Source organism: Mustela lutreola, chromosome 2 (assembly GCF_030435805.1).
Source record: "Mustela lutreola isolate mMusLut2 chromosome 2, mMusLut2.pri, whole genome shotgun sequence".
Taxonomy (NCBI): Eukaryota; Metazoa; Chordata; class Mammalia; order Carnivora; family Mustelidae; genus Mustela; species Mustela lutreola.
Window position 1 is genome coordinate 10,297,150 of NC_081291.1, and position 20,332 is coordinate 10,317,481.

Genomic DNA, 20,332 nt, shown 5'->3' on the forward strand with positions numbered 1-20,332 from the left:
TTATTTTTGGTGAGAAAATAAGTTGTAGAAGATACAAAATATATAATTCTATTTTTAGAATAAACTAGAAAGATTGAAAAATAAATCTTACCCATGGGCATGTTTCAGTAGGGGTATAGATTGAACCAAAGGATAAAAGAGGGGGCGGGCGAGGGTAAGTTAAACACAGAGCATCCCAATTTGTCAGCAAAATCCCACCCCTGTCCCAGCCCACCAAACCCGGGACCCGCCCAGTCCCCGCCCAGTCTCCTGCCCATCAGGCTAAGCCGCGCCCCCAGCCTCCTCCGTCCGGCATAGGCCCCACCTCCACCCGTCCCTCTGCAGGTCCAGTCCGACCCTATCCCAGAGCCTAACTTCTCCCTGCGGGGAAGGAAACTAGGATTTACTTTCCGAGGCTGTATGAATTAGGGGATCAACATTTCTGTCACTCTCCCTGAAGCTCCTCTGGTCCCAAACCCGGTTACTTCCGCTCTCGGCGATTCCCACCCTCCCACCCCAAGGCCGGAAGCGGAAGTGCGCTGTGGCAGCGGAAGCTGGCGGGTGTGCAGGCTCCGCGGCGGGCTGCGGTGGGAGTGTCTCCGGGCCATCTGCAGGTGCGGCCCGGCCCATCGGGAAGGCGGGGAGGGCCTTGCGGGTGCGGGGAGGGGCCGCAGGGCCCCGGAAAGCCGCTGTGCGGCGGCGCCTCGTCCCCGCGGTGGCATCCCAGGGCGGGATGGGGCCAACAATGCTCGGCTTCGCAGCCGTTACCCCTTATCCCCCGGCCCGGCCCGCTGCCCTCCGGTCCCCCCTGTCCGGGCAGATAGGACGGTCGCTCATCCATCGGTAGGGAAATCGCGTAGTCGAGTCCAGGTCCCGCAGCTGGGGAATGTGGTGCCACCAGCCGGCCCAGCTTTCACCCATCCTCCCGGATTTGTAGGACGCTACCATACCTCCCTTATGCATGGAGCTGTTTATTAGTAATTCACATTGTATGTCATAGGACGTTTCGTGTTATCTAGCCCAGCAGCTGGAACGTTAGGTCCTGAGTCTGCATGGGCCTTTTGGTTTGAGTGACTGCTCAAGTGAATTTAAAAAATAGAATGTACCCTCTATCAAGGGATGAGTTAGATGAAAAGAGGTTTTTTTTTTTTTAATTTTTTTAAATTTTTTTTTTTTTTTTTTGGTGACTGACAATTTGTAGTTCCTTAGCTTAGGGCCTGTTAACTTAGATTTTGTTTGATTCTTACTTTCCTTTCTCTTTATTCCTTTCTTTCATTTAAAAGAGCTTTTAATTTGTGAGCGCCAGTGTTTTTCACTGCGAGATGAGGGTTTTTTTTTTTTTTTTTTAAAGATTTTATTTATTTGACAGAGAGAGATCTATGTAGGCAGAGAGGCAGGCAGAGAGAGAGAAAGAGAGAGGAGGAAGCAGGCTCCCCGCCAAGCAGAGAGCCTGATGGGGACTCGACTCCAGGACCCTGAGATCATGACCCAAGCAGAAGGCAGAGGCTCAACTCACTGAGCCTCTGAGGCGCCCGAGATGAGGGTATCTTAAGAAAAGCTATTTCCCAGTTACCTCACAAGTCTTACCATCAAGGAAGAGGAAGATTATTCAGTTCTTCTCAGGGCCGTTTCCGCCCTGGTTACCCCAAGCCTGTGAGTGAATCACCACGAGGCTTAGAAAACATATGGGACTCCGGGAAAAAAGATGACATTGCTTTGTTAGTGCTGGGAATTGAAATGGAGTTGGCCATAAATGAAGTGTCTTTTTTTAAATAATAGGGTTAAAACTAACATTTGAGAAATGAGGAAAAAAATTAATTCTGGAAGAAAAGTAGACTTCAGATTTCAAGTAAGGTATTTACTGTTAAAAAGAGCACAAGTTCTGCCTTGCCTTTTAAGAAAGATTTAACATTGTTTCTTAAAGACATCTGAAAACTAGTGTTGATTTATGTTGCATAAAGAGGCATTTTAAATCATTTTTGTATTTGATTTTGTGGTGTTACATTAGTGTCTGTGTGTCTGTGCAGGTGCATGCCTCAGGCTGGTAATACTGAATTATTCTTGGGGAGTGTTGATTGTTTGACACATTTCCATTGGAGATGCCCTCTGTGAACTGGGCCTTGGACAGGGGGAAACAATGTGATTGAAACAGATACCATACTTGCCTCTGTGGAGGTTTTATTCTGCCTTAAATTAATCATGACCAGGGTGATATGGAAACGTGGAACAGGAGAACTTGGAGAGGAGGTCAGGAAAAACCTCTTACAAGGGACAAATGTTTGAATCTCCCAAATGAGCTGCATATAGCTAGACAAGGGGTTGGGCTGTAGACTAGGAGTAGGATTGAACTCACAACCCTGAGATCAAGACCTGAGCTGAGATCCAGAGTTGGATGCTTAACCGACTGAGCACGTAGGCGCCCCGCCACTGAATTAGTTTTAAGTAGGAGAGTGACGGAGTGTTTGTGATTTAGACAAAACACTCCGCTGGGTTGAGTGTGGAGTTTAGGATGGACAAAAATTTGAGAGTTCATATATGTTTGTCCTGGGAATTGAAATTGAGTTGGCCATAAATGGGGTGTCTGGGGAGTCCATATATGAGCTAGAGTCAGTTCAGGTCTCATGCTGGTATTTGGGGTTCAATGATGATTGCAGAATTGGCAAAGTTGGCGTGTTTGAGAGGCCATGCAGGAGGCGCAGTTGAGAGAACTTGGTTGATGTATTCTCTGTTATATGTTACAGAGCAGGGTTTGGCAAACTGTGCCAAATCTGACCCATTGCTGGTTTCCATAAGAACTGTTTGAGTGGGACACATTTGTTTACGTGTTGTCTGTGCCTGTTTTTGTGCTACAACCACAGTTGAATTGTTGGCTTAGAGGCCATTTGGCCCACAAATCTCAAGATATTAACTCTCTGGTCTTTTAAAGAAAAAGTTTGCCAGCCCCTGATATATAAGGTAGTTAGTACGCATCAAGCGCTGTGCTAGTGGCAGGATTAGGAGACCTGAAAAATGCGGACACAGGTCTACTTTGGGAAAGTACATTATAGTTGGAGAGGCAAAATCACCTCAACAAATAAATTAAAAATCACAACTTGATAAGAGGCAGTGGAGGAAAAGTAGAGGCTATTAGAGAGAGGTATTTTGAGAGAATATAAGAAGGGAAATAACCCTTTTATTAGATGAGAGGAACCACTAGATATGATCAGGGGGTGTGGTCTGGCAGGTGGCTCTGGGCCCAGTATGTTGCTTATTGGGAAGGATTCCGTGTTAGGGTTTTCACTGGGCTGCCTTGCTGGGGGCCCACAGAAGTAGAATTACCTGAGCCAAACCCCTGTGTGGGGATCTGCTTCCACCCTCACCTCCCCACCCCACACATTTTTTTTTTTTTATTTTTTTTTTTTTTTTTTTACCTTGGTCTCTTTTATTGCAGGGAGGATGCCTAATGAGACCTTAAATCCTGGCGCTGGTGTCATGGTGAGGGGACTGGAGGAGTTGGAATGGTTGGGGGAGGAGAGCATGATCTGATGATCTCTTTCAGTGCCCAACCTCTGGATGGAACTGGCTTGGGAGGAGGGTCCCCACAGTGACCCTGGGGCTCTGTGCCTAATTTCGGAGTCTGACTGCAGAGGGGGGCTCATTTAGACTTGGCAGAAGCGGAGTTCCACACCCAGGCCATCCCTCGTGAGGCCTCCCAAAACACACGCATCTGTATAAATTTAAATTAATTAAAATTCAGTAAAATTAAAAACCCAATTTCTTAGTTGCCTGAGCCACATTTCTCAAGTGCTCAATAGCTACTCGTGCTGGTGACTGCCTTTTTGGAAATCACAGACATAGAACATTCCCGTCATCACAGAGTGCTCTGTCAGACCATGCTGCACTATAGGATTCTGAAATTAAAAGCCCGTTAAGTCTCTAGGATGCAGTGGAAGCCCTATTTTCACAGACAGAAAAGATTACAAAACGCTTTAGTCTTGGGAGGGGGTCTTGGGGTTTCATGAAAATTAAGTGATCAGTGGCAGACTTTTGATGCCTTAAATAGTGTAGGGAAAACTCTCTAGAGCCCAGAATTAGGCGCTGGCAGTCACTGGTGGTGTGAAGCGACAAAGAGAGCCAAAGCTTACACTCTCAGATTTGTCCAACTATTAAAAGAAAGGAAATGCTGTCTGCTCAGTTGGCCATCTGATCCCTGTTGCTGTCCCAGCTGTTGTTACAGCACACCACCAGCCCTAGAGATGGGCAAAGAAATGGGCATGACTGTGTGCCAATAAAACTTTATTTATAGAAACAGGAGGCAGGTCAGGTTTGCTGAGCTCTGCTGTGGCAGAACTGAATGTGCTCCCTTCCCCAGTGATAACCAGTTGTCCTTCAGGTGGTCCTTGCTCAGCCAGAATATATGTGTGTTGTTTTAGGAGTCAGTCACCTTCGAGGATGTGGCAGCGGGGCTCATCCAGGAGTGGGCGTTGCTGGACGGGGCACGGAGGAAGCTGTGCCGATACGTGATCCTGGACAAGTGTGGGACCCTGGCCCCCAGGGGTAAGGCTAGCATCAGGCTGGTCCTTCTCCCATGCAGGTGTCTAATGCCTTTTAAGGGCCAGCTGCGTGCCCTAGGAAGATGAGTGGGCTTCCGCAGGAAAACCGCTCCATCTGTATTCTTCCAAATGCATGGGTCTCACTGAACTTGGCCTTGGGCTTCAGGGCTTCATTCCTGAGGGGCACAGGGGAGGGTGTTTGTGGTGTGGTGTGGGCCCTTGTGGAAGAGCTTCACTGAGTTCATTGGAAATTGGGTGTGATCACTTTGCTACCCCTGGCACTGGCTCAGTGCCAGGAGCTGAAGCCCATGCGGAAGTGGCAAGCCCACTGTGAACTCTCCCTACTTCCCTCAGCGTGTGTATTTTTATCCAGCAGTGGGGATTCCACCATGCACATCCAGTCTGGGCTCCCGGGTGGGGCCAGAGGAAGAGCTGAGGGCCCCACGGGTGTGTGTGTGTATGGGGGGAGGGGTGCCCACCGGGTGGAGGGGGTGGTGTGATGGGAAGAGTTAGTCTGAGAGCATTTCAGAGGCCCTTTATCGCAAGGGGAAGTGAGACTTTGGGGTGACATTTCTCAAGTGATTTCCTGTGGTGGTTTTTCTCTTCTGCTAGCCTTTTGCTACTTCTCTTTGGTCTCAGAAATGATCTGTTCAAAAGTCTCTCTTATTTTAAACTGAGATGTTCACATACCATAGAATCCACCCTTTCAGAATGTATAACTCACTGGTTTTCAGTATATTCACAGAGCTGTGCCGTCTTCACCAGTCTCTCCTCTCTTCCCATCTGCTGTGTGCACGGATTTGCCTTTTCTTGGCATTTTGTATGAAGACAATCGTAGAACATGTGGCCTTTGGTGTCTGTCTTTTTTCATTAGTGTGATGTTGTCAAGTTTCACCCACATTATAGCGTGTGTTGAAGCTTTGTTCCTTTTTTATTTTTTATTTTTTTACTTTTTTAAAAAGATTTTTTATTTATTTATTTGACAGACAGATCACAAGTAGGCAGAGAGGCAGGCAGAGAGAGAGAGAGAGAGGAGGAAGCAGGCTCCCCACTGAGCAGAGCGCCTGATGCGGGGCTCGATCCGAGGGCCCTGAGATCATGACCGCCCCCCCACCTCTGAGCCAAAGGCAGAGGCTTTAACCCACTGAGACCCCCAGGCGCCCCGCTTTGTTCCTTTTTAGGGCTGAGTAGTGTTCCTTGTGTGGGTAGACCACATTTTGTTTGCCCGTTTGCCTATGGATGGGTTTGTTTCTATTTTTTGGCTCTTGTGAATAGTGCTGTGAACATTCATGTACCAGATTTTATGTGGGTGTGTTTTCAGTTCTCTTGGGTTGATACTTAGGAGTGGAGTTGCTGGGTCATTTACTGAGCTTTTTGGGGAACCACCAAAGTGCTTTCTCAGGTGCACACACCATTTTATGTTCCCACCGCTGGTGGCCGAGGGCTCCGATGGCTCCACATCATACCCACACTTGCTGCCTAATTCCTCATGGAAGGGAACATTTCTGTGTATATTGTCTAATTGCCTCTTACTTGTTTCTCTGATAAGGCTGTCCTTCTGGCGACATCTGTCTCAGTCCCGGGAGGACAGTTTCTCATCTGCCCCGCCCTGCTCCTGTTACTGTCACATTTCACACAGCTGTACTCTTCAGTGTCTCCCTTTGCTCCCTGATGCCTTCTTTCCTTTTGGTACCGGGCCAAGTTTAGGGTCAATATTTAAAAAACAATATTTTAAAAACAATAAATAAATACTTAAATATTTATTTTGGTGAATTTTGTACCACTCTTTCTGAAAGACCTTAATTTTTTCTTTTTTTTCCCAATTCATTTTAGACTGGGCGTCTCAACTTAAATCCAAAGCATTGACTCCTGTGCAGGATATTTTGGAGGAAAATTTGTCCCAGGATATGCAAATGGTAAGATTCATGGGGGATTATCCTTGTTTCCTGTCTTGGGAGAGACTGAGGAATTTGTGAGTTGGAAATGCACACCAGAGCCAGGAAGACATTTGGGGGCAGTTCCAAGGACATGCCCACATGGTCTGAAGGGAGTGGCCACAACTCATGAATTTGGGAAAACCCTGTTGTCACTTAAGACCCTTTTTCTTCGAATCCCGAGTAAATATTGCCATCAGTGTGAGTCAGACATCGATTGTGTGTGGTATGGTTTACTCCTCAACAGTCATGGGAAACTCCTGCCTTTTGGAGAAGCCCCATGGAAATCATGAATGGGAGAAAGCCCGCAGTGTTCTTGAGCCCTCAACCCAGCTAAGCAAGGTGTACTTCTGAAAGTGCTAGAAACCTGCCTCGACGGGGAGGAGAGCAGCCCAGGGTGCCCTGCGGGTGTTGGTGGGGTTTTTGTCATCACTTACCCCTGGCCAGGAGCAAACTCGGCCTGGAGAGATGATTCAGCCACATCCAGAATGGCTTCAGGAGGAACTCTAACCTAGACCTGATGAGAGAACCGTGGGAGAGAGGGTCGCCCTGACTATAAGGGACGTGGGAGAGCTGTTGCAGACCCCTGCCCACTGAGGAGAGAAGTCGAGATCCTGCACCTGAAAGGATCCCTTGTCACAGCGTGGCAGAGCCTTCAGAGCCAGGTGGCGTGGCGTGTTCCAGCGCACGAGGGAACAGACTGAGCCCCGCTACCCCCACCTTGGCACTGAGTTCCTGCTCCCCCTACTGTAAGGAATTTCCAAGGTTTGGGTTCCAATTCTTGGGGATTTCCAAGATGAGGGTTAGGGTTTGGATAGAGGGACATACAGAGCCCAGTTTCACTGCCAGGCTGGGCCTGTTTGTCCCAGAGCCAGTGAGATCTCTGGGCTCCCTCAGTGTGTCCCCCTCCACCCCTGTCATGGATGGTGTCCGTCTCAGGGTGTCAGAGATGCCAGCCCTGTGGATGGGGTGGCAGGGCCTGGACAGTAGAGACCTGCTTCATTGCTTTGCTCCGAGCGTGCAGAACCTTAGCCCCGCACGGCCTGGTATGGGTTGCAGGGAAGCTGAAGCCCTCACCCCTGCGTGGCTCTCGTCAGACGCCAGGGTAGCTGAGACACTCCTCACTGTCCATGTCCTCCTCACCGTTGGTTCACATTTTTGTTTAGGTGGAGATTGTCCTCCAGTAGCTGCTTGGGAAAGGGCTTTTTGCTTTGGAGGCCCTGAGGTCTGAAAATACCCCACTGGAGCTGCTGGATTACAGGGGCCTCATCTGACAGGCTCGTTGCTGTAACTCCACGCAGAGCATTCTGTGTGTCGTTACAGAGCCCTCAATTAATGCTTGTTCCGTGAAGGTGCGAACCCAGGCACTCCAGGCCCTCACCGCCGCCCCCGTGTCTTGATAAGCAGATGGACCCTGTGAGGGAGGAGAACTCACAAGGCACAGCTGTCCTCTCCAGTTTCTGTGGGCTCTTTCCCCTCAGTTTGGGATTCCAGCACCTTCCACAGAGTTCCACTCCCAGCTCAGCTGTGAGCGCTGAGTGTGGGAGAGGAGGGGGTTCTGCTGCATCTGAGCCTCAGGAAACAAGCGGTCACAGAATGTTTTGAACGGGCAGAGGAGGTCCACCCGGACACACATGTGGAGAAACGGAGTGGTTCATCCATGAAGACACACAGCCTATAAGTGGTACAGCCACATTTGGAGCTGGGGGTCAAATCCAGGCATAATTGCAGAGATTGCCATCCTAGCGGCCAGGGTCTGCTGGCTGGGAATCCTACAACCTGGCAGGTGGTTGAAGGTGCTGGTGGTTCAGCTGGCCCTTCCTGGCATCATCGGGCCTCATCGCAACGACTGAGACCCCCATGGCAGCTCTGAGGCCTCCCTGTCACGTGAGAATAAGGCCTTGTGGCCTCCTCCTCAAGGCCAGCTAGGCCCGGGGAGGGCAGGCACATAGAGGGCTGGAGACTGCTCCCAGAAGAACCCTGAAACAGGCTGAGGACGCGGTCTCCAGGCTCAGCCCTTCTCCCCCAGCCGCCCCCCCACCCTCCACCCCCATGCCGTGTCCCCTCCACGCTGCTTCAGGGCAGGGGGCGGATATTGGCTTGCGTGAGCGTTGGATAAGGACAGGGTTCAGAGGATGGGCTGTGGATGGCTGGGCAGATGGCTGGGCAGATGGCTCTGGGAGAGTTTGGTTCTGCAATGGATGCCTGCCAAATAGACAAACACAGACTCTAAGAAAACACAGAACAACATTCAGAACCTAGGGCTTTTAGCCTTTCTTCAGCGAAGCACTTTGCACTTTGCAGTGCCTCTGGGGGCCTGTGGCCTCACCCCCTAGCTGAACCCCCAGAACCAGAAAGGGCCAGGTTCACCTCTGCGCCTGTGGTGTGTTTAGTCCTTGAGACCCTCGGTGGCTGGTGCCCGCAGTGCAGTAGGGGAGTCACCAGGCCTGAAAGTGCCAGACCTGCATGTCTGCCTTCTGATGGCACTGCCCCAAAACTGAGGGTCCCTCAGGCCCAGAGCAGCTTCATTGCCGCCTCTGTCCCGCTCAGTCCCCTCTGTGCCTTCTCCTGGGGGCCGGGCTGGACCTGAGGATGCAGATCAGGCCCACAATTGGAGACAGGGGGACACCTTTGATTCCAGAGGACTGTCGGCCTCTCTGGGTGTCACCTTGGTCTTCTGGATGTACAGTAAACCTGGGAGGATGTTTGCTGTGAGGGCCCAGCCCCAGCCAGGAAGGCCCACGCACGGTTCAGCATTTCTGCCTATCACCCATACTGAGGGACCTGCCCCCACCACCAAGGCCTTTGAGCTTTCCCCCCAAGATATAACTTATCTCTGACTGTTCTTGCTGTCCCCAGTGCCACCACCCTCACCAGAGCCACTGAGAGTTCTCCAGGACCCCTAGAACTGCTCCCCATAGGCTCTCATTTCTGCTGGGCCCCACCCTGGATACAGAGGCTAGGGACATCCCTTAGAAATGCAGTTCCAGTCAGACATCTTCCCTGAGGGAGCAGCCACCAGTGGAGGGGAGTTCAGACCCTTTCTCCCACCACAGGGCTTCCTTCTGGGAATAACTTACTGACCGTGTATCGTGTGGGGGTCCACCTCCCCCCACTACCCCTCAGCCTGCTGGCCCTCCGCACCCCTCTTTGCTCCAGTGTTTCCCCTGCTTCTGGAGGCTTCTCAGAGGTTGCCTCCCCAGCCCGGGTTCCCTCTCCCATCTCATTTTGAGGTTGAAATTCTATCAGTGATTAGTTTTGTACCCAGATTAATCTGGACAAACTACATTGGGTGTGTCTCAGTTTTATCCGTGTGTTGTCCAGAGCAGGGTCTTGCAAATTCAGTCAGGGTGAAGAGCTGTGAGCGGACTCCATTGACTGTGTGACTCTGATCTGTCCCTGTCACTGTCTAGGGGCTGAAGGCGGCCGTGCAGATTCAGAGGGTGGCCATGCCGGTGCCTGCACTGGGTGTCCCTGAGCTGGGGATGGCCGGGGATTCTGGTGAGTGAGCGCCAGGTGGAATTGGTGGCCTGGGGGTCTGGGAACTTGAATCCTCCCCCTTCCTTTCCTCCGGACGCAGGCATTTCCCTGCACCAGAAGGAGAGAATACATAGTAAAGTCACGTCACCATTCTTTATGCATTCAAGGGGGAAACGTGCTTTCTTAGGATTGTGGGCTGGGAATCTTTTTGGATGTTTTTGTTTTGGTCTTTGGTCTTTCTATTAAGAAGGAGCAGACCCCCTTCACCTGTGGCCAAGTCCATGCCTCCTTTTGGGTAAGGTTAAAGTCCCCACAGTTATGTTGATGCTGAAAATGACAGTTGAATTTACTGCAAGTGGCATGTTTTAACTGCGCTTATAAAGAATTTAAATGGGTATGTTTTAACTGAGTTTATAAAGAATGAGGTTAAAACAAACCACATGTCCTGAGAAGTGGGGGAAAAAATTAATTCCGGAGGACAAATAACCCCTTTTAGCTATAATTGCAGGGCATTTGTTTCCTGCATCTTGCCTTCTAGTGAGAATAATGAACTTTGTTTCTGAACAGTATCATCCAGTCTTGCATTTGGAATCTCTTACATCATCAACAGGAAGTAATTCTTAGATTATATAATGTATTACTCTTCTGTGTATTTTTGGTAAGCTTTCTGGGCAAGGCTTTGCCTTGAAGTACTCTTGAAGTACTTAGGGTACTGCGCTCTTGAAGTACTCTTCATAGTTGGCTCACCTGTGGTGAGGTGGGCACTGGGAGACAGTCTCAAAACATTGGACCCTTCCTGGGCAGTCAGATTTTTCAACGAAGACCAGAATACAATAGAGGCATGCCTCATCTTGCGGGCAGAGGGGAGTTTCTGGAAATTGGAAGTAAGACCATGGGTTCTCACTGCAGCACTGCTGAACCTTGGCACCCTGTGGAGGGGCAGGTCTGTGCTGGGTAGGGTGTTTAGCAGTGTCCCAGACCTCCACCCACCAGACGCCTGGAGCGTCTCTTGTCTTGTTCCGCCAGGGGGCGCTGTCCTAACAAAGTCCCACAGACTGCAGTGGCTCAACCACAAAACTGGTTTTCTCATAGTTCTGGAGGCCAGAAGTCTAAGATCAAGGGATTGGCAGGGTTGGTTTTTCTCAGGGCTGTGACCTGTTCAGGCATCTCATGAGATCTCATGTCCAAAGATGCTCATATTCTGAGGTACTGGGTATTAATTAGGACTTCATCCTATGAGGTTTTTTTTTTTTTTTTTTAAGATATTTTAAAGATTTTATTTATTTATTTGACAGACAGAGATCACAGGTTTGCAGAGAGGCAGGCAGAGAGAGAGGGGGAAGCAGGGTCCCTGCAGAGCAGAAAGCCCGATGTGGGACTCGATCCCAGGACCCTGAGATCATGACCTGAGCCGAAGGCAGCGGCGTAACCCACTGAGCCACCCAGGCGCCCTGTTTTGTTTTTGTTTTTGATTAGTTGTTGGGGTCTTTGGAGTGTCAGGGATGAGATTTCCCATCTGAGGCAGGGATGTTCTTCCTAAGATCAGGGATGCTGGAAGGAGAACAGCCTTTGAGAATAAGGTGTTGAGCACATTTTTGGTGGTGGGGGGCATGAGACAACAGAAATTCATATCTCACATTTCTGGAGGCCACAAGTTTCCAGTCAGGGTGTTGGCAGGGCTGTGCTTCCTTTGAAGCTTGTGGGGAGGCTCCTTCCTGGCAATTCCTGGTGTTCTCGGCTTGTAGCTACATCACTGTGGTCTTTGCCTGTGTCATCACATCACATCAAGTGTCCCTGCTTCTTTCTTTTGTCCTCTTCTTACGACACCAGTCATATTGGGTTTGGGGCCCACTCCTCTCCACTGTGACTTCCTCTTAGCCAATCACATCTGCAAAGACCCTGTTTCCAAATAAGTTCACATTTTGAGGTAGTGGGGGGTTACAACTTTATAATTTTGGAGGGACACAATTCAGCCAATAATGGTCTGCCCCCTGGTCCCTCTCCCCTCAAATTCACGTCCTCCCCATATACAAAATACAGTCAGACAATCTTGACAACCCCAGAGTTATTACCCATTCCAGCATCAACTCTAAGTCCCAAATCTCATGAACTCAAGAAGTCCCCAAGTCCATATGAATGATCTAAATCAGGCGTGAGAAAACTTGGGGTGTGGGCTCTACCATGTGCAAAATTCCTCTTTACCTGTGAACCTGTGAAATGAGAAAAAAAGTCCTCTGTTTCCAAAAGACATAGGTAGGACACACACAAGGTACATGCTTCCTCTCCCAAAGGGAGAGAAAAAAGGGGTTATGGGTCCCAAGCAATCTCGAAACCCAGCAGGGCAGGTTCAAGACCTGGTAGCAGTCCTCTGTGATGGCAGCAGCCCTTCCCCCCCATCTCACTGTGGGTGTAAGGGGAATTCCTCAGCCAGATGAGTGGGGACATGGGCTGATGGTGTGTAGGTGTGTCTGGAGTTCAGCGGAGAGAGTCAGCCAGGGGTTTGGGCCCGGTCAGGCTGGGTGGGAACTGATGCCCAGAGTGGGTGAGCCTGCCCAGGCAGAGGCTGAGGGATGGAGGAGTCTGAGGAAGCTCGAGGGGTAGTCACTTCAGGGTGGAGGGACTAGATCACCACACACATTGACTGAATACCCACCAGGGATGGGGTGGGGTCACTGGTGGTCTCAGTGAGGTGCCTGTCGTTGGAGTGGTGGTGATTGTGAGTGAGTGCGAGGTGAGGAAATGGATGGTGACTTGGTTGCCCACAGTGGGGAACAAAAACAGTAAGTACGTAGAGGGAAAAGCAGAGTTTTTTGGCTTAAATTGTGGCCTCCCAGAAGGGTATCTTGAAGTCCTAATTAGCCACTGGTGCCTGTACCCTGTGACTGGGACCGCACTTGGAAATGTGTCTGCAGCTGCTATTGAGTTACGGTGAGGTTGGGCTGGGGGCCTCTCAGCCAATGTGACTGGTGGCCTTTTCTTTTTTTTTTTTTAAAGATTCTTATTTATTTACTTGACAGACAGAGATCACAAGTAGGCAGAGAGGCAGGCAGAGAGAGAGAGGAGGAAGCAGGCTCCTCACTAAGCAGAGATCCTGATGCGGGGCTCGATCCCAGGACCCTGGGATCATGACCTGAGCCGAAGGCAGAGGCTTTAACCCACTGAGCCACCCAGGCGCCCTAACTGGTGTCCTTTTAAGAAGAGAAACATGCATCCGCCTTCGGCTTAGGTTGTGATCTGAGGGTCCTGGGATCAAGTACAGTCTCAGGCTTCCTGGTCAGCGGGGAGCCTGCTTCTCCCTCTCCCTCTGCCCCTCCTCCCTGCGCTCTCTCTTTCAAATAAATAAATAAATAAATAGAATCTTAAAAAAGAAAAAAAAAGATAGAGGGAGAAACCTGCCAGGGGGAGACAGGGACACACGGGAGAGGACAGCCATGTGACGACAGATGCAGAGGTTGGAGGGATGCGGCTGCAGGCCAGGGAGCCCCCAGGATTTTGGACAGCCACCGCCAGAAGCCAGGAAGAGGCAAGGAGGGATTCTACGCAGAGCCTCTGAGTGGCGCTTGGCTGACACCTTGGTCTTGGACTTCTGGCCTCCAGAACCAAGAGAGAATATGTATCTGTGGCTTTAAGCCTCTCAGTGTGCCTACTTTGTTATAGCCCAGGAGGGGAATACATGGGTCAGAGATTGGACATGGTTCAGGTTTTCTTTTTTTAATCCTCTGTAATTTATTGCATTTATTTGTATGATATACATTATTTTTTAAGTCAGGATTGATTTCTAAGGGGGAGTGTCCCGTCACAGGGTGAGGTGAGGGTGCAGGGAGACAACGGATGGCGTGGGGGGTCACTTGCTTGTCTGTAATAGGCCGAGCCAGGAGGCCCTGTGGGGATGGAGGGGTGTGGTTGGTTTGAAGGCAGGAAGGGGAGATGCTGCCTTCCCACAGGCAGACTTGGGGTGCTGGCAGCTTCTCTGTCCCCTATTTATGGTTAAGTCCTGGGGCTCTACTGGCCCCGCATAGTGGTGCAGAGGAAGGCGCCAAGCAACTAGGGAAGAATGCTGACCCAGGGCCGAATCAAGGGGCGTTGGGGGGTGCCCGAATCAAGGGGCATTGGGGGATGCCCCAGAAACTCCAGAGTCTGTTGGTAAATTGAGACTGTGACTCCAGAAATTTGGAATGGAAAAACTGTGTGTGTGTGTGTGTGTGCCTGTTCTTCTCTGTAAGTGTATGTGCATGTGTATGTATGTTTTGTGTGCACATGTGTCTGCATGTTTATATGATGGCATGCACGTGTATGCATAAACATGAGTGCATGTAAGTGCACGTGTGCGTCTCTTATATGTGAGTGTGTGCATATGTGTGTGCACATGTGGTCACTCACAGCCGGGGTAGGTAGCCTTCGGACCTGTGGTTGTGCTCACGGGGCCTCCTGGCTTCCCTCCTCTCCGAGATGTAGCTCTGCTTGCCCAGGACCCCGCCTGGCTCCAAAAGGAGAGCACAGAGGAGGAAGCCGGGGCGCCAGCGGTACTGATCACCTGTCTGCAGGTAAGTAAGAAATCCCTGTTGCTCTTCTTTCTTGCTTGGGCCTTTATCCTCTTCCCTTGGCCTGGAACTTCTTCACTCCACAGGTCTGGTCTCCAGGCCTCTAGGCACTGGACCTCCTGTAACGGGTGTGTGGGGGGGGGGCGTGTGTGGGACAACCCAGGCAGTGGTCTCACAGCTTCATTCAGACCTTCCCTAGCTGTGGATACCTCATTCTGCTGAGCATCAGGAGGGAAAACAGCAAGGATGTCTGCTGTCCTTGCCTCTTAGTTTTCACGGTCTCTCGGGGCAAACAGTTGTCATTTACCAAATACTTCTCTCTTGCCTGCAACATGCTCAGGTCTGCTGGACACTGGAGCTGGAAGGGAATAAAACTGCCATGGTTTCCTGGCTAGTTGCCAGTGGCTCAGTCCTTTGATGCCACATGTCTGGACGCTGTCCCTCAGGGAGGAACAAGTAGAAGGAGGAGAGTTCTGGTTCTGGGGTCTGAGCCAAAGGGCAGATTCTGAGACCTCAGAACTCCTGGTTCTGGCGAGGTGGCCCGTGGCTGAGCTGGGATGGGTGTGTGTTTCAGGAACCCGTCACCTTTGCTGATGTGGCTGTGTTGTTCACCCCAGAGGAGTGGATGTTTCTAGACTCTGCCCAGAGAAGCCTGTACAGAGATGTGATGCTGGAGAACTACAGGAACTTGGCCTCCGTGGGTAAGGGCCGGCTCGTTGCTTCATCTACACACTCCTGCGACACCTATGCATCCCCAGAGATGTGCTGGTTTGGGAAATCAAGAGGTGAAAAAACAGACAAATCCTGCTGTCATGGTGCTTACTGTTCAGGGGTTTCCTGTGGGAGTGAAGGTCTCTCTGCTGCTATCTGTTTCTCCATGGTTAAAAGTTTCTAGGCCTTTCAAGTTTCTCTCTTGAGTGAGGCCCTGGGTTTTGGGGACTAGAGAATCCCATTGTTCTTTGGGACCCAGTGAGGGGGCTTGTACTTTGTTTGGTTCCTTAGTGGAAGAGCTCTGCCATGCCCGTGAGAATGTAGGCGGGCTCATTTTGCTCTTCACGTCTCCAGTGCCCCTAGAGACTTCAGAATATCTACGCCGGTTAACGGCAGGCCCGGTCTGCATCTTTCCACAGGAGCAGGAGATCAGCTAGGCAAACCTAGTACGCTTTCCCTTTCGGAGCCAGGAGAAGACCTGTGGGCCCCTGAGAGAAGAACCTTCCCAGGAACCCATCCAGGTGAGCAGCGGGCAGATCAGGGAGCATCAGCTCTGATCATGAGATGATCAGAGTTTGGAAATGGTCAGTAAGGGAAATACTTCCATGGCCCTTGACAGAGCCGCTTTACTAGATTCTGCCTCCTTCCTTTTTATCCATAATGCTCTACTCTGGTTTTGTAGAACGATCTGTCCTGCCTGCTCTTCATATTTATCATGTCCATGTGTATAGTTTATCATGTGTGTGTTTTATATGTATATAGCATGTGTATGCTTTATCCAGTGCCTCTCCACCTGTGTGTTCTTGCTGATACTTTCTCTCCATTTCAGTCTCAATCTTCCTAGAACTCTTTCTTAGTAACTCATCTACCATCTCCATTCCTTGTTTCTATGGTTATGTGACTCCTTACATAGTCAAATACCTTAAAATTTCCTTTACTCTTTGATACATTCCTCCTCTTCACAATTTTCTCCCATACTTAGAATCAGTATTTATTTTTTAAAAAAAGAGATGATTTATTTGTGAGAGAGAGAGTGTGCACATGAGTGGAAGGAGGCGCAGAGGGAGAGGAAGAGAGAGAAGCTCAAGCAGACTCCCCACTGAGCGAGGAGCCTGATGTGAGTCTTGATCTCACGACCCTGAGATCATGACCTGAGCCAAAATCAACAGTCAGACACTTAACTGACTGAGCTACCCAGGCGCCTCTAGAATCGGTATTTTAAAAAAGAAAATCCACATGTTCTCTGCTTTCTCTTTTGGTTGCCTTGGTCCCACAGTTTCCTTCCCTGTGTACTTAATTTTTCTATCCTTATTCATTCCAGAGCCTCAGCATCAACCCCAAGATTCAGTTTCTCACCTAGATAATTTTGCAGAGATTCCATCCACTCGCATGAAAAGGGTAAGGTACCCAAGGGTTTTTCTTAGTCCTCTGTCGTAGGACAAGTTTGGGGTTGCTGTCAGTTAGAAAAGCAGCACAAGAGGCCAGAGAGGGAGATTGAGAGAGAGGAGAGAGAGAGAGAGATTCAAGGCAAGTGGTGTTCAAGCAGGGGAAAGCAGGTTCTTGGGAGAGAGTCTATAAATGTCATGAGTTGGGGAAAACCCTCCATGTTGAACAAGGCATGTGTTTCCCAGAGTTTCCATAGCAGCCATGTTTATAAATGTGAATAGACATCAAGTGTTTAAAACTTAATTTGCCTCTAACTCGGCCAAACTGCATCTAAGAGGCCTCCTGAATATAATGAAAATGACAGCTCTTTGTGGCAGAGCATCCACTTGAAGGGGCTCGGGAGAAATGGTGCAGACACACTAAAGTGGTAGAAGCTTCAGCACCAGAAATGCCTTTTTCCTATGAATGTAATAGAGCCTTTGGTCTTCCTATTTTCCTCAATTGACAGGAGCAACCTCAGACTGGAGACAAACTCTATAATTACAGTGAACTTGGGGAACCCTTTCACGGCATCAGACCGCTTTTTCAGTACCAGAGAATTCACGCTGGAGGTGACCCCTGTGAATGCCACGAGGGTGGAAAATCCTTCTTCCAGCCCGCTCACCTGATCGTGCCAGACAAAATCCGTCGTGGGGACAAAACCTACGTGTGTAGCAAATGTGAGAAATCCTTCAGATACAGCTCCGACCTGATCAGGCATGAGAAGACTCATACCGCGGAGAAGTGCTTTGAATGTCAGGAGTGTCGGCAAGCCTTCAAGTACTCCTCAAATCTGCGGCGCCACCTGAGGACTCACACTGGAGAGAAGCCTTTCGAATGTGCTCAGTGTGGGAAAACCTTCACTAGGAACTTTAACCTAATCCTGCACCAGCGAAACCACACGGGCGAGAAGCCCTACGAATGTAAGGACTGTGGGAAAGCGTTTAATCAGCCATCCTCCCTGAGGAGCCACGTGAGGACTCACACAGGAGAGAAGCCCTTTGGGTGCAGTCAGTGCGGGAAAGCCTTCAGGGAGCACTCGTCGCTGAAGACACACCTGCGCACTCACACCAGGGAGAAGCCGTATGCGTGTAACCAGTGTGGGAAGCCCTTCCGGACGAGCACTCATCTGAACGTCCACAAAAGGATACACACTGGGGAGAGACTGTACGAGTGCGCTACTTGTGGGCAGGTCTTGAGTCGCCTCTCAACGCTCAAGAGTCACATGCGAACTCACACGGGAGAGAAGCCCTATGTGTGTCAGGAATGTGGGCGAGCCTTCAGTGAACCTTCATCCCTCAGGAAGCATGCAAGGACACACACTGGCAAGAAGCCCTATGCCTGTCAGGAATGTGGGCGAGCCTTTGGTCAGTCTTCACACCTTATTGTGCACGTGAGAACTCATACTGCGGGGAAACCCTATGAATGCAATCAGTGTGAGAAAGCCTTCAGGCACAGCTCTTCACTTACTGTGCATAAAAGAGTTCATGCCGGGAGAGAGAACATTAGGAATGGCGGCCTGCCTTTATCAGTGTCCTAGCCGTAGAGGGGGCTACTTGCTGAGTGACTTCCAGGTTTGAAAAATATACGTGTTCCAGGCTATAATCATCTCTTGTAGTACTTGTTTTAGCTGCATCACATGTTTTGATACATATTTTCATTTTGGTTGAAATACGAATATTGTCTTGGTTTCTATTATCACTTATTCTTTGGCCTGTGAATTATTTATAATTAGATTTTAAAACAGCAGGACATGAGTATATTTTTATAGAGGTATAATTACTTATAGTGAAATTCATAGATCTTAAGTGTATAGTTGGAGGACTCTGACAAGTGCATACATATGTATATGTAACCAATATGCCATTTAAGATACAGAACATTTCTATCCTTCTGGAAAGTTCCTGCATGTATATGGGTGGGTTTTTTTTTTTTTTTATTTTACAAATTTTTGTTGGTTTCTAATTTAATTTCATTGTGAGCGGAGAATGTGGTGTTTATGTTATTGAATGTTAGGTATCTGTTTAGTTGCCTGTCAGAATTGCCCCTTCCTCCTTACAAAAGGACTTACATTTTTTTGTTTAGATTGGTAATGTGCACTGTTAAAAAACCTCTATCTCTTGGTCCTTGCAGCTAGAGGAGGCCCCCCCTTACCCGCCCTCCCCCACCCAACCGCCACCTGCCCTGCAGTCCTGGCCTTTCTAAGTATGGGAAATTATTGCGTGTGATACCTGGGAAGGATGTTGTAAAGGAATATTTATCTAGATCCTTCCATGTCTTGCCCTTTGTACAAACAGACATGATGTCTGGCACTAGAGGAGCCATCCCATGACCATGAGGGTAAAAGCTGCAGGCTAAAGAGAGTGTGGCCAGAAGTCATACCAACCTGTTTCCCTAGTTGGTGTCTTTGTGTGACTGTCCTGGCCCATTTTTCTGGACATCTTGTGATGTGAAAAAAAATGTACTTCTTACTGGCACATGACATTGCTATTTTGGGGATGGGTTGGGGAGGGTAGGGATGGGTTTATTATGGCCTAATGAAGTATCTCATTGATGCACTTAGTATAGGGTTAGTTTCGTATATGCTTCATGGGTGATGGAAATCAATGTATTGTATTCTACATACATCCACTAGCCTGAGCACACTATTTGTGTTTCAAAATCTTCTACACATTTATACATATTGGTCAATATCTTAGTCTGTGTGGGCTGCATAACAAAAATACCGTTGATGGGGTGACTTATAAATAGCAGAGCTTTTTTCTCATAGTTCCGGAGGCTGGAATCCAAGATCAAGATGCAGACAGATTTGCTTTCTTGTGAGGCCTGCTTCATGGTTCATAGACTGCCATGTTCTTGCCCGGTCTTCACATGGCAGAGAGAGCAGAGGAGCTCTGTGGGGTGTCTTGCAGACGGGTGCTAATCCCATTCACGAGGGTTCCACCCTTATAACCTAATCACCTCCTGAAATGCCACCTCCTAATACCATCACAGAGTGGGAATTAAGCTTCAGAATATGAATGGGGGGACACAACATTCAGTCCAGATCCGTCTTTGATCTGTGAACTGAGACAGCTATTTTAAGCTCTCCCACCATGATTAGTGAATCTTGTAATTCTGTCAGTTTTTAAATTTATATATTTTGAAGCAAATTAAATGAGATTTTTGATATTTAATGTTTCCAGCAAATTATTCCTTTTATTCTTCTACTGACCATCTTTCTCCTAGTGATGAATATTCAATCATTCATTTTCATAACAGCAAGTCATTGTTTGGAGCTTATTGTTAACAGATAGTAGATATTAACAATGATACTTTGAGGTAGATACTATTATTATCCCCAGTTTATAGATGGGGAAACTGAGGACAAGCTCAAGGTGAATTAACTAACGTCATACAGGTGGTAAGTGATGGAGTCTGGCTCCAAAATCCAGAGGCTGTGCACAGTGCCTTACCCTGGAGGACTTTTCTTCCTTTATACCTGTTCTTACAGTCTGTTTATTTGTGTTGCTGGTTTTTCTTTTTTTTTCTTTCTTTCTTTTTTTCTTTTAGAGAGAGGGAGAGAGGAAGAGGGAGGGACAAAAGGAGAAAGAGAGAGAGAGTCTTAAGCACACTTCTTACCCAGTGTGGAGCCTGATGCTGGGCTTGCTCTCAAAACCCTGAGATCATGCCCTGAGCTGAAGTCAGGAGTCAGATATTTAACTAACAGCCACCCAGAAGCCCCTGTTTT

General features: G+C 48.9%; 2 protein-coding genes across 6 annotated transcripts in view; one reads left to right on the forward strand and one right to left on the reverse strand.

Moving 5' to 3' along the window:
* The first annotated feature begins 296 nt into the window (after positions 1 to 296).
* On the forward strand, positions 297 to 19,778 carry ZNF333 (zinc finger protein 333). 3 transcript variants are annotated; one of them, XM_059160254.1, is made up of 10 exons: positions 297 to 593; positions 3,410 to 3,453; positions 4,392 to 4,515; positions 6,345 to 6,427; positions 9,859 to 9,946; positions 14,375 to 14,469; positions 15,041 to 15,167; positions 15,597 to 15,698; positions 16,499 to 16,575; positions 17,072 to 19,778. In XM_059160254.1, exons 2-10 carry the CDS (start codon positions 3,415 to 3,417, stop codon positions 18,140 to 18,142), a joined length of 1,806 nt encoding a protein of 601 aa, XP_059016237.1. In that variant the 5' UTR covers positions 297 to 593; positions 3,410 to 3,414; the 3' UTR covers positions 18,143 to 19,778. The 3 variants fall into 3 exon arrangements, with proteins under 3 accessions (XP_059016237.1, XP_059016239.1, XP_059016238.1); XM_059160256.1 differs by having other exon boundaries at positions 14,381 to 14,469; XM_059160255.1 differs by lacking the exon at positions 297 to 593 and adding an exon at positions 613 to 822.
* Positions 10,795 to 20,332, reverse strand: part of LOC131823656 (endogenous retrovirus group K member 13-1 Env polyprotein-like) — a 36,118-nt gene continuing 26,580 nt past the window's right edge. For all 3 annotated transcript variants that reach the window (XR_009350631.1, XR_009350630.1, XM_059160260.1), the window contains one exon: positions 10,795 to 11,824. The gene's annotated coding sequence lies outside the window, so the exon portion shown is untranslated. The remainder of the gene's footprint in view (positions 11,825 to 20,332) is intronic.

Excerpts from the sequence above, each read along its gene's own strand:
- ZNF333 (XM_059160254.1), top strand. The coding sequence starts at position 3,415 with ATGCCTAATGAGACCTTAAATCCTGGCGCTGGTGTCATG. Across the intron at positions 3,454-4,391 it reads ATCCTGGCGCTGGTGTCATG|GAGTCAGTCACCTTCGAGGA; the intron begins GTGAGGGGACTG and ends GTGTTGTTTTAG. Across the intron at positions 14,470-15,040 it reads TACTGATCACCTGTCTGCAG|GAACCCGTCACCTTTGCTGA; the intron begins GTAAGTAAGAAA and ends TGTGTGTTTCAG.